At 38.9% G+C, this 13,181-nt stretch overlaps 1 protein-coding gene across 6 annotated transcripts in view; it reads right to left on the bottom strand.

The window, feature by feature from the left end:
• Positions 1 to 13,181, bottom strand: part of BCAS3 (BCAS3, microtubule associated cell migration factor) — a 707,187-nt gene that overhangs the window by 355,661 nt on the left and 338,345 nt on the right. For all 6 annotated transcript variants that reach the window (XM_025361460.1, XM_025361463.1, XM_025361464.1 and 3 more), the window contains 3 exons: positions 9,907 to 10,031; positions 6,537 to 6,702; positions 4,035 to 4,135 (listed from right to left, as the gene is read on the bottom strand). In XM_025361460.1, the coding sequence (XP_025217245.1) occupies positions 4,035 to 4,135; positions 6,537 to 6,702; positions 9,907 to 10,031 (392 nt within the window). The remainder of the gene's footprint in view (positions 1 to 4,034; positions 4,136 to 6,536; positions 6,703 to 9,906; positions 10,032 to 13,181) is intronic.

Genomic DNA, 13,181 nt, shown 5'->3' with positions numbered 1-13,181 from the left:
TGGTGAAACCCCGTCTCTACTAAAACACAAAAAAATTAGTCGGGCATGGTGGCACGTGCCTGTAATCCCAGCCACTTGGGAGGCTGAGGCAGGGGAATCGCTTGAACCTGGTGGGGCAGAGGTTGCATTGAGCTAAGATCGTGCCACTGCACTCCGGCCTGGTGACAGAGCAAGACTCTATCTCAAAAAAAAAAAAAAAAAAGGACTTTAGCATCACTTCATTGATCATCATAATCCCTCTATAGGAGCAAGTATAATAATTGATATCTACATTTATCAAGTTATTGCTGGATTTAGAACTAGAACCCAGGTCTTTTCATCTTTATCCCAATATTAGTCCATCTGGAACTCAAAAGGTCTAAAATGCAATGCATTATACAATAAGTCCTCATTTAACATCATTGATAAGTTCATGGAAACTGTGACTTTAAGCAAAATGATGTATTACAAAACCAATTTTACCACTGACTAATTCATATAAACAAGAGTTAAGTTCTTATATATATATATATATATATATACTTGAGACAGAGTCTCGCTCTGTTGCCCAGGCTGGAGCACAGTGGTACAGCTCACTGCAAGCTCCGCCTCCCGGGTTCACGCCATTCTCCCGCCTCAGCCTCCCGAGTAGCTGGGACTACAAGCGCCCGCCACCACGCCCGGCTAATTTTTTGTATTTTTAGTAGAGACGGGGTTTCACCGCGTTAGCCAGGACGGTCTTGATCTCCTGACCTCGTGATCTGCCCGTCTCGGCCTCCCAAAGTGCCAGGATTACAGGCGTGAGCCACCGCGCCCAGCCACTTAAGGCATATTTTTTTTCTGGTCAAAAACATCAGTAAACTTCTGAATAAAGACCCCAAATGCTTTAATATTAAACATCAAAATAAATGTGAGCTACATATACATTTAAGAAAGATTAATGACAACAAGTAATAAAATTATTTACTCATTTTCTAGTGAATCACTGAGTAGTGAAGCTTGAAGTGCTGGTGAGTTAAATCAAGGAATAAATGTTTGCAAAGCGAAAATTTTAATGGGCACCTTCTACTACCAAGAAGTTAAAAAACAAAAAGTAACCAATATGCTGGGCTTGCTGAGCACTTTCATATAGCATCATTTATTGTTGTGCATTTGTGTGATTTACCGTATATTTTAAGAAATTTTATTTTACAATAATTTGTATTCACTCATTCAGAGTTGTGGGTGGAGAGAGTCTGTATCATGGCAGCTCAGGGTGCAAGGCAGGACCTAACCCTAGACAGGACACCATTCGATTGCAGGGCACTCTCTCACACACAGGCCCATATTTACTCAGCCTGGGACACAATTTAGCCATGCCAATTAACCTAACATGCATACCTTTAGTATCAGGGAGAACACCTGTGTACCCACTGAAAACCCATGCAGACATGGGGAGAACATGAAAACTCCACACAGGCAATGGCCCCTGGCAGGGAGCGATTATTTTTTCTCATCAGTCTTATAAAGAATTGATGTTAAACAAAATGACATTATTCAAGGACCTGCTGTATTCCATATTAGAAACCACAGAATTATTAGTAACTACTTAGTTTCAAATTGTCTCTCTCTTTTTTGAGACAGAGTTTCACTTTGTCGCCCAGGCTGGAGTGCAGTGACACCATCTCGGCTCACTCCAACCTTCACCTCCCAGGTTCAAGCAATTCTCCTGCCTCAGCCTCCTGAGTAGCTGGGACTACAGGTGCATGCCACCACTCCTGGGTGACTTTTTGTGTGTTTTAGTAGACAGACGGGGTTTCACCATGTTGCCCAGGCTGGTCTCGAACTCCTCAGCTCAGGCGATCTGCCTGCCTTGGCCTCCCAAAGTGCTAGGATTACAGGTGTGAGCCACCGTGCCCAGCCTCTAATTCCTTTCTATGCCAATTCTTAAACATCTCACAGGTCTGTCCTGTCTTCTCTTTAATACAGCATTAATTTAAGGTCTCATCTTGCTCTAGGATCACCTAGCCTCCACTGCCTTCCTCTGAATTTCCCGCTGCAACGCTGCCAGAATGATCTTTTTTTTTTTTTTTTTTTTTGAGATGGAGTCTTGCTCGGTCGCCCAGGCTGCAGTGCAATGGCGCAATCTCGGCTCACTGCAACCTCTGCCTCCCAGGTTCAAGTCATTCTCCTGCCTCAGCCTTCCAGGTAGCTGGGATTACAGGCATGCACTACCATGTCTGGCTAATTTTTTGTATTTTTAGTAGAGATGGGGTTTCATCATGATGGCCAGGCTGGTCTCGAACTCCTGACCTCAAGTGATCCGCCTGCTTCAGCCTCTCAAAGTGCTGGAATTACAGACGTGAGCCACTGCACCCAGCCCAGAATGATCTTTCTAAAATACAATTTTGATGGTGTCATTCCTATGCTTGAAAACAGGTGATGGCTTACTACTGCCAACAGTGGTGGTTCTTAAATTATGCAACTGAGGATTTTTGTTGTTCTGAGAATTAGACAAAGGTGTTTAGGGCAGCTAAAATCAAGCAGAGTGTAATGTCAATAAGGTCAATCACTGGAACAAAAAACAAGAGATAGATATAGCTATATCTTTTCCCCTGTATGTTTTGTAAATATTTCAGACTTGTTACTGCATGTCTGTTAAACAGACTTAATAGTTATCAAAATAACAACACAAAACACAATAGTAACTCTGAAAGAGTCAACTATGCTTAATTCAACGATTAGTTAGTTTTGCTCCTTGAGAGGTAATGGAAAATGTACTCATGATTCTTACTTCATATCATATTCATGTCATGTATTTTTCCAGTTCATATGATAGTTAAATATATGCTTAAAAAATCTAGAAACTAACAACTTCTGTATGCACTGCTTCTTGAATCAATCTGAAAACCACTTAAATATCACCCGTCTGTGATGCTGTAGGCAACACACGTCATTGCTCTCACAGTTCAATTTATAACCCTCCACTGATATACCTACCCCATTTTATTTTTTTATTAAACATCTGTCTCCTGAATTAGGGAATTCATTGAGGAGAGAAGCAATATACTATTCACCTTTAAATCACAACTGCCTCACACATAGTAAGCACTCAATAAAAATACACTAGAAAAAGCAGAGTTCAACAATTATATGAGAGAGCAAGACTGCCAAATATTGATTACAGTTATGGAGTCTCATAACTTGAGAGCAAAGTCTATAAAATATTTCTGTTTCCAGTATAATACATAACACATTATAAAGATAAAATAAAATCATTCAACAACCATTTTAATTCATGCTTTCTAATATACCAGGCAGGATAATGTGTTAAATACAACAAAGTTTCATTAAAAACATGTCAATGTTGATTTTTAAGAATTTTCTGTAAAACATGCACTACTCAGAGCCATCAAATTAAGAATTCCATCTATAGCTACAAAACTGAATCATAATTGTAAATAATTTTTAATTCTATAAACACAAACTGGATAATAAATACTAAATTGCCTTTAAATGCCTCCCATATTAAAAGGCTGTATGTAGGTCAATGAACTTGGTTCAGTCTCTACAAATGCTAATGTTTAAACATAAAAGTAAACAAACAAACAAATATAGTTGAAATCTTTACCTCATTATTGCAAGTAAAATTCTACCAAAAGAAAAGCCTGCTGGCATAGTTTTCACAGTTGCACTTTTAACTGTACTAGGCTTGGGTGTTTTTTTTTTTTTCATGTTAGAAACAGATTCCAAGCTTTATGAAACTGTTTATTACATCCTAGTATTTTCAGGTAGTTGTTTTTGTGTTTGAATTTTTGAGCCCTCCAGATATTCCCTATCAACTTAACTTTTATTATAGGAATATATTTCACAGGTACAGAATATAAGCAGTCAGAGACATAATTATACTAAGGCTTATGGTTTATATTCGTATTAAATATCTTATTTGACTCAGACTGATTCTTTAAGGCCTATGGCCTATGGACCAATGGTAATGTTTGCTTTAAAAGCTAGCATTTTAAGATGAAATCTGAATAGACCATACGAAAGGAAAAAAAAAAATCTAAACTACTTACGGCCAGCAAGCAGGAACTGATAATACTGTACTGCATCTGCAGCGAGGAGCAGAGGATGGTTTGCATTAAATGGTGGCTGCAATTCATTCCATTGAGGGGTTCTAAGGAAACAGCAGAAGAATATTAATATTTAAGCTTAATAGATGGGATGTAAATCACCATGACTGTCATCACTGATGAACACTGACTTAAACTCACACTATTTTTGTGATCATTAAAATGAACTTCTAATCATTAAAATGAATGTGCTGAAACCTGAAACACAAGGCCATCTGCTTAGAAAAAACAAAAAGGTGGCAGTCTTTCATACAAATAACATGCAGTCAATATAAGCTTAACAGCAGAAGACCTCTCAACAGGATAGGCAAGACATTCAGAAGATTAAACAGGTGTAAAATTCAAATGTTACAACTAACTAGTTCTAATTTATGTAATTTCTGACCTCTCTATTCTTAAAATATGTGTTTATTTTAAAATAAAATGAAGAGGTAAAAATGGTTAATAAAACACAGCTGTGTAAATGGATGACTTATTATAGATCAAATTAGTATCTAAGTTCTGAAATAAGTTACTATTCCACAATGATAGTGTAGTAATTTTAATTAGATCTGCCCACTCCTAAATAAGCTTGATAAATCAGATATTGATCAGATCAAGCCAGCATAGTAAAGTAGTAGTAAAGAATGCTGGAGCCTCCAAAAATCAATACAAGAATATTTTAAAATGTCAAAAGGACAGGGATCATTTTCATATCCATTTTTGTCTGTTTCCTTCCATACATGTCAGGAGCAATTTTTTCTCTCCTGGACAATGAACTATATTAAAGAGGTTTTATTCCAGGTTTTCTTCCTTTTGGTTATAGCTTATAAAGATTCTAATCATTATGCACGTTTGAGATGGACTCTGATTCTTAATAAACATTCCTACAAGGTTTAACCACTGTATCTTGGAGAATTACTTTCAGAGAAACCTTTGAATCTTATCTATATTAGTTTCTACTCCCCTTAATGGCTATCTCAATGTTACTCTCTATTTTCAGTGAGCATGAGATTGCAAATAGAGGAAGCATAAGTCCAAGAAAATTTAACACAGAAGTGCAAGGAGAAATAAGTTCAAACAGAGGTATTCTCCAAGGTACATAGGGAAGACAATTAAAAAAATACATTCACACAAAAATCTGTACATGAATGTTCACAGCAACATTATTTAATAACAGCTTAAAAAGTAGAAATATCCATCAACTAATAAATGGATAAACAAAATGCAGTATAACCATATAATGGAGTATTACGTAGCCATAAAAAGGAGTGAAGTTCTGACACATGCTACTACATGGATAGATCCTGAAAATACACTAAGTGAAAGAAGTCAGACACAAAAGGTCACATATTGTATGATCCCACTTACATGAAATGATCACAGTAGCAAAATCCATAGAGAAAGAAAGTAAACTGGCTGCTGCCTAGGTCTGAAGGGTTGGAGAAAAATAAGAAGTGACTGCTAATGAGAATGAGGTTTCTTTTTAGGGTGATGAGAATTGATTGCAGTGATAACTGCACAACTTTGTAAAAAGTCACTTTTAATGGGTTAATTTTATTGTATGTAAATTATGTCAAATGAAAAAGTAATGAAGGGCCAGGTACTCATGCCTGTAATCCCAGCACTTTGGAAGGCCAAGGCGGGTGGATCACCTGAGATCAAGAGTATGAGACCAACCTCACCAATATGGTGAAACCCTATCTCAACCAAAAATTAGCTGGATGGGATGGCGGTCACCTGTGATCCCAGCTACTCAGGAGGCTGAGGCAGGAGAATCGCTTGAACATGGGAGGTGGAGGCTGCACTGAGCTGAGATCGTGCCACTGCTCTCTAGCCTGGGCAACAGAGCGAGACTCTGTCTCCAAAAAAAAAAAAAAAAAAGTAATGAAGTATTGTTTTGCTAGATGAAAGTGAGATTTAAAAAATTACATAGTGTATGATTCCATTTATATAAAATTCTAGAAACCGGGCCAGAGCAGTTGCTCATGCCTGTAATCCCAGCACTTTGGGAGGCTGAGGTGGGCGGATCACAAGGTCAGGAGATCGAGACCATCCTGGTCAACATGATGAAACCTCATCTCTACTAAAAATACAAAAAAATTAGCTGGGCGTGGTGGCATGCCCCTGTAGTCCCAGCTACTCGAGAAGCTGAGGCAGGAGAACCGCTTGAGCTGAGATTGAGCCACTGCACTCTAGCCTGGGCGACACAGCGAGACTCTGCCTCCAAAAAAAAAAAAAATTCCTACAAACTGTAAACTAATCTATAGAGACAAAGAGGGGTGAAAGAAGGAGAGATTCCAAACGGTCATAAAGAAACATTTGGGAGTGATGAATATGTTTACCATGTTCATTGTGGTGATGATTTTGTAGCTGTATGCATGTCAAAACTTACCAAATTATACACTTTTAATATTCTATACCTTAATGAAGCTGTTAAAAAGGAAAAAAGAAAGGAGGTACTACCTAACCAGAGTCCAGCTGGCTCGAGGCGATGTCATCATTTCCAGTGGCGTGTCGTCACTAATCTTGGAGGCAGTGCTGAGGGGCCGCGGCTCCATCATGTGCTCCACTAAGGTGCCATAGCAACTGATAATGTACAGGGACTCAACTACAACTTGTTTGGACTGATCTACAAACAGAGAAACAGAACCCGATGTGTTATGATTGCATAAAAGAAGCACAGAATAATCTTTACAGTTGATGATCTTATCAGTCTGCTCCTGAGGCTGCTCAGAGAAAATGAAAAGACAGGAATTTTTCCTTTTTCTTTTTTTCTTTTTTTTTGAGATGGAGTTTTGCTCTTGGTGCTCAGGCTGTTGCCTCCCTGGTTCAAGCGGTTCTCTGGCCTCAGCGTCCCGAGTAGCTGGGATTACAGGCTCCCGTCACCACGCCCGGCTAATTTTTGTATTCCTCTTAGTAGAGACAGGGTTTCGTCATTTTGGTCAGGCTGGTCTCGAACTCCTGACCTCAGGTGATCTGTGCACCTCAGCCTCTCAAAGTGCTGGGATTACAGGTGTGAACCACCATGCTCGGATGACAGGAATTTTTTCATATGGTGCTTGTTCCTTGCCTAAAGGTTGCCTTGTATAAGTACATGCTAGTGAATATGAAAATGTCTATGATATCAGAGTATTTTCAATCTTAAGCAACTTATTTCAAGAATGATACGACTATGCCCCAAAACCTAATATAGTAAAATACTTTATAGACTTTTGTACTCGCCTACAATGTAATTTGTCCCACATTATGAAAAATGAATGACATCAGGGAACGGACTAACTGAAAAGGAATAACGTATGGACTGGGATTTAGTTACCCTGGATGTACCAAATGACTCGCATGAAAGGTTACTTGTATGCCTAAATCAGCTTAATGTCTCTTTTTTTTTTTTTCTCAGAAAACTTAAATTTAGAACTTGAATTTGTGGATCAAAACAAAAAAAAAAACATTTGATGTGTCAATGTAGGTTCATCAATTCAAACACACGTACCACTCTGGCGGGGGATACTGATAATAAGAGGCTTTGCATGTGTGGAGACAGAAGGTATATACGGAAAAATCTCTGGACCTTCTGCTCATTTGGCTGTGAACCTAAAGCTCCTTTAGAAAATAAAGTCTATTCAACACACATACACATGCATGCATGTGCATCCCCTTCCTAAAATCCTCTTCTTTCTCCCCATGGGATCACTGGCCCCATGGTAAACGGAGATTAGCCATACTTTGAGCACTTAGGTGCTGACCAAATCCTCTTCTTTCTCCCCATAGGATCACTGGCCCCATGGTAAATGGAGATTAGCCATACTTTGAGCACTTAGGTGCTGAATATGGATCTAATCAACTGACTTTATAAGGAATACACATGTACTCACTAGCAAAACAGGTTTAGTCCTCTCTCTCGGGTTTTACAGTAAACCTAGGAGCATATACAATCACTCGTGAATGCTGGGTGGGTCATCTTATCTCTGTGTCAGGCGAATCAATTACAGCTGATTTGAGAAAATGGCTAATGATCAGCCAGCGGGACATAAAAGAGTAGCAAGTTAAAAAGGTAATTAGAACAGAAGAGAGAAGCATTTGAAATTGAGCTTCTCAGAAGGTTTTTACTAGTAACAAAAAGTCCTTTCGATAGCATCATTACACCTAAGGAGGTAACAAAAAAAATAAAGATGGGATAAGGAAATGGAAGGCTTGCATACTTAACAGTATCCTCTCCCACTTAGGTAAGGAACCTGCTGCGCCTGAGATCCTATTACCAAGGAAAGAGTCACTGAAAGGCGATAACAGAGAAAGGGCTCATGTCTGACTGCCAGTGTTAGCATAAAGGAGAGCCATTTTGCCAAGAACAATACAGCCTGTGGAACTCACCAGAGAAGTGCCCCAGTAACAACCCACTTTGTGACCTACTTTAATAATACTAAAATATTAAGGGGAAAATCATAACATTCAAAATTATATACTTTGTTTATGAATGTAGGCATTCTCTTCTAAACAGAAGCAATAAGGATTCACATGCTATAAAGCATTAATCCTATAAACATTTTAGGTATAGACTCTAGTGACCAAAGCAGGGATTAAAAAGATAATAACTACAGTAGTCCCTCCTTAGTTGCGAGTTCAGTTACCCATGGTCAACTGCGGTCCAAAAATATTAAATGGAAAATTCCAGAAATAAACAATTCATAAGCTTCAAATGGCAGACTGAGTAGCGTGGTGAAATCTCTTGTTGTCCCGTCTGTCCTGCCTGGGACATGAATCATCCTTTGTCCAGCATATCCATGCTGTATATGCTACCAGCCCGTTAGTCCCATAGTACCTGTCTCAGTTATTAGACTGAAAAGCATTGTACCATATAGGGCTCCGTACCATCCAAGGTTTCAGCCATCCACTGGGGGTCCTGGATATATCCTCCACAGATAAGGAGGGACTACTGTATATTAATTCAAAGGAGCAATGGTAACCACAAAAACTGAGCCTTATTTCTCAGTAGCAGGCTGTTTCCTTTTTGGTTGGTTGGTTTGTTTGTTTGTTTTTGAGATGGAGTCTTGTTCTGTCGCTAGGCTGGAGTACAGTGGTGCAATCTTGGCTCACTGCAACCTCCGCCTCCCGAGTTCAAGCCATTCTCCTGCCTCAGCCTCCCGAGTAGCTCGGATTACAAGCGTGCACCACCACACCCAGCTAATTTTTATATTTTTAGTAGAGACGGGGTTTCACCATGTTGGCCATGCTGGTCTCGATCTCCTGATCTTGTGATCCGCCCACCTCAGCCTCCCAAAGTGCTGGGATTACAGGCATGAGCCACTGCACCTGGCCTTAGTTGTGTTTTTAAAACATGGCAGAGTTGTTGCTTTTTTTAATGTGAAGATTTTTAACATGAGAAAATCTGGTTTCAAACTCTGATTCCACTGCCTAACTAACCAGTGCTTTTAGCTAAGATATTTAAACTTGCTGGTCTCAAGTTCTTCATCTCTAAAACAGGGACAACGAGGCTCTTCCTCTCCATCCTTCATAGACAAGGGGTGAAACTACCGTGTAAAAATGTAAAAGGTATAAAATGGGTATAGAATTGACAGCACTGAGATCACCTGTAGACTGTCACCAACAAAACAAAACAAAATCACTCAGTGGGCAATTCATTTAACGTTCATTCTGAGAGGATAGTTTTTCTTCTTGACTAGGCTTGAGCAGTTGAGGAGTGACATGCTAATTACATTAAAAAAAAACTGGTTTCCAGACTACTGGGTACAAGATTATTCTAGGGGAACTGCTAACAATTTTCCTTAAGAAGCAAAAATTACAAACACAACATTCATTTTTCAGTCAAAATACATACCTTTTTCTCTTTTCAGACCTGCATTATTTGCAAACCATGACCTGGATGTTCCGAAGATAGCAGCCACACAAAATTCTCCGCCCATCGATTTGCTGGGTGAAATTTGTGGAGGAGGTTTAACTTTGCTTAAAAAATAAAATAACAGTAAAAAACAATTATCATGATGAAATGACACTCCTTTAGGTAATGACAGTTTTTCCTTTAAATTCCACCCCTATTCAAATCCTCCAATATGAACATGCATTTTGCCTTAAGTAATAAATGATGACGTGAGACTATGTTCTGGAGTAAAAGTAGAATTATTTCAAAGTTCCAGAGTTTTGTAAAGAGAGCAACATTTATAAAACCAATAAAAATCAACTCCTTTTTGAAGTATGTGCTGGCAAAATCCAAGTCACTTCTTTTCAAATGAATAACACTTCCCTAGAAATTTCAAAGTGAAGCAATAGTACCAGCATGAACATCTCACAATAATAAAATGGTTTATCACTTCATTTTTATATATATTAGGTTGATGCAAAAGTAATTGCGGTTTTTGCCACTGCCTTTAGTGGCAAAAAGTGCAATTACTTTTGCACCAATCTATAAGATGCAGGATTAACAGTACAAATGAATGCAGACAGCATGGATGAAAATGAGGTGATATAGAATGAAGCCTTGAAAATGCTCTCTCAGCCACAATGCTATGGAGAGTTAGACAGTGTAAGGGGAGAATATCTAATCATCTAATGCAATTAGATTCACTGATCTTCCTGTTGTCTCTTTTTCTTCTTGGATTTGTGAAAATGATGCGTCTATTTTTGTTCAGTGAAAAAGACCAAGGTGGAGTTATATATCAATAGCCTCTCAAACCTCAATCTTTTCTGTTGCTCATATGTCTGAGGACACATTTAGTAACTGCCATTACTTCCTGTCACTGCCATTAAAAAGAAGTTGCTCTCCTCTGCTTCCACAAATAAGTTTTCATACTCAGCTTCTACTATTGACCTCACATCTTTTCAGTCCCTTATTTCTGTTCTCTTTTGGTTTATGAAGGGCTTCCCAAAGCAATTTTGCCAACCACCTTTGATAAATTGTTTTCTCTAATTCATAAACCAGTAGCCTCATTGTGCACTGCTCAAGATGACAGCCCAGGTAGGAGACAGTAATAACTACAGCTCTGATGTTCCCCTCTGCTAGTCAGCCTCCAACAGCAAACATTGGTTCTACTTTATTTTGCTCAATTTTTGATTCCCCTTCATCCTTTACTAAAGTATGGTGGGATGGGAAAGAGATAGTTTTGGAGTCAGGAAGAAACATGTAGTTGAATCCCAGTGCTGTCACCTCTGACCTGTGTGACTTTTGGTTATTTAACCTCTCAGAGCTCAGACTACTAATATGTAAAATAGAAATAGTAATACCTACTTCACAGGATTATTTTAATGATTATATTGTCTCAAAGCACTGTCCCTAGCTCATAGTACCACCTGAGGACTTCTTAGGAGTGCAAGCAAATACTCATAGACCCCATCCCAGACCTACTAAATCAGAAACTCTGGGAATGGAGCCCAACAATCTGTGTTTTGAAACAAATCCTCCAGATGATTCTGATGCATGCTCAACTCTGAGAACCACTATATTAGACAAAGCAGGTAAAGTTCCCAGGGCAGTACTTTCCTATATCACAGTACTCAGCAAATGCTAACTCTTCTATATGGCCCTCAGTCCTAACTTAATCTTCAAAAAAAATCAGACTTTGCTTTGGTAATCTCAGTTTCCCAGTTCCTATGACATTTTAAATAGTCTCTCAGACATCTTATTTCCTGAGAGTTGTTTTAACATCTTCCTCTAAGGAAGGCTAAGTCTGGATCAGAGGCAAATATGATTGGTCCCTTTGTCTCCCCACTTTGAACCAAATCCATAGAAATGCGTATTACTAGTATATGAAAGAAACCTCTTCTACCACTAATATTTCTTAAAACACTTCTCATTATTCCTGCAACAAAAAACATCCACGCCTAAAATGTCAACCAGTCACAGTGAGACTTCCCGTGACAGGGAATAAAGACATCGTTTTTAAATAAAAAGTTTCTGTGGGGAAATTAATCTGGCTCTATAAACTGTTTCACCTCTTCATACTTGCATCTGTCACAACTGCAATAAGCTGCCTCCAGAAAGGAAGACTCTCCTCTGCCCTATTCCTGAACAAATATGCACCTTCCCGTGATATCTGGGTCACGGACATCAGAATTGTTCTTTCTGGTTATGATGTTCTCTGTTGCATTACCTGAGAATACAAGGTTTCTTTCAAAGTTTTTATTTCCATCACTAAACTACTATCATTGAACTGACAAATTCCTCTAACTGGTATCTTAGAGGTACCACTGGTTATTTCTTAACTCAGGAGTTTTGGGAGAATGGGGCTAGGGGAATGGGAGAGAGAAAAGTATTGTAGAATTTTTTTGAAAGCAGTCTGCAATTGTGCGACTATGTGCTTTTACTAGAATCACCATCAGAGAACAAAGCTACTACAATGTACCAACAAGCTTCAATGGGACAAACTCAAAGCTCTTTGCAAATTACTGGATGTCATTGTTGTTGTTTTTAAATCATGTGGTAACAAGTGAGCATGCCTCTTCTTAAGAGAAAATATGGTCCCTCTGAAGTATGCATCCTAAACAGACTTAAAAATAGTTGCTTCCAGGCCAGATGGCAAACTTTCTAACATGATAATAAAAAGTAGAAAAATAGGCTGGGCACGGTGGCTCATGCCTGTAATCCCAGCACTTTGGGAGGCCGAGGCAGGCGGATCACAAGGTCAGGAGATCGAGACCATCCTGGCTAACACGGTGAAACCCCGTCTTTACTAAAAATACAAAAAAAAAAAAAAATTAGCCGGGCATGGTGGCGGGCACCTGTAGTCCCAGCTACTCGGGAGGCTGAGGCAGGAGAATGGCGTGAACCCTGGAAGCGGAGCTTGCAGTGAGCCGAGATCACGCCACTGCACTCCAGCCTGGGCGACAGAGCGAGACTCCGTCTCAAAAAAAAAAAAAAAAGAGAGGACATCAATTTAGTTTCTTGACATACAAACAATATTCTTTGTATGTTTACTAGCTTACAGTCTAATCAGCTCATGTCAAAAGCTAAAATCTCTTATACATCTATAAGTTACATATAATTCTGTTTTGGAACACACAAGTAAAAAGCATCAACACAGTGTTATTTTTACATAAGCTCAGTATCTCCTAAAGAGAATAAGTATTTTATAGTAAAACTATGCTTAATTTCAGTAAAGA

Source organism: Theropithecus gelada, chromosome 16, assembly GCF_003255815.1.
Source record: "Theropithecus gelada isolate Dixy chromosome 16, Tgel_1.0, whole genome shotgun sequence".
NCBI classification, from domain to species: domain Eukaryota; kingdom Metazoa; phylum Chordata; class Mammalia; order Primates; family Cercopithecidae; genus Theropithecus; species Theropithecus gelada.
Note: the sequence above shows the minus strand (reverse complement) of the source record. Positions and strands in the feature narration are given on the sequence as shown.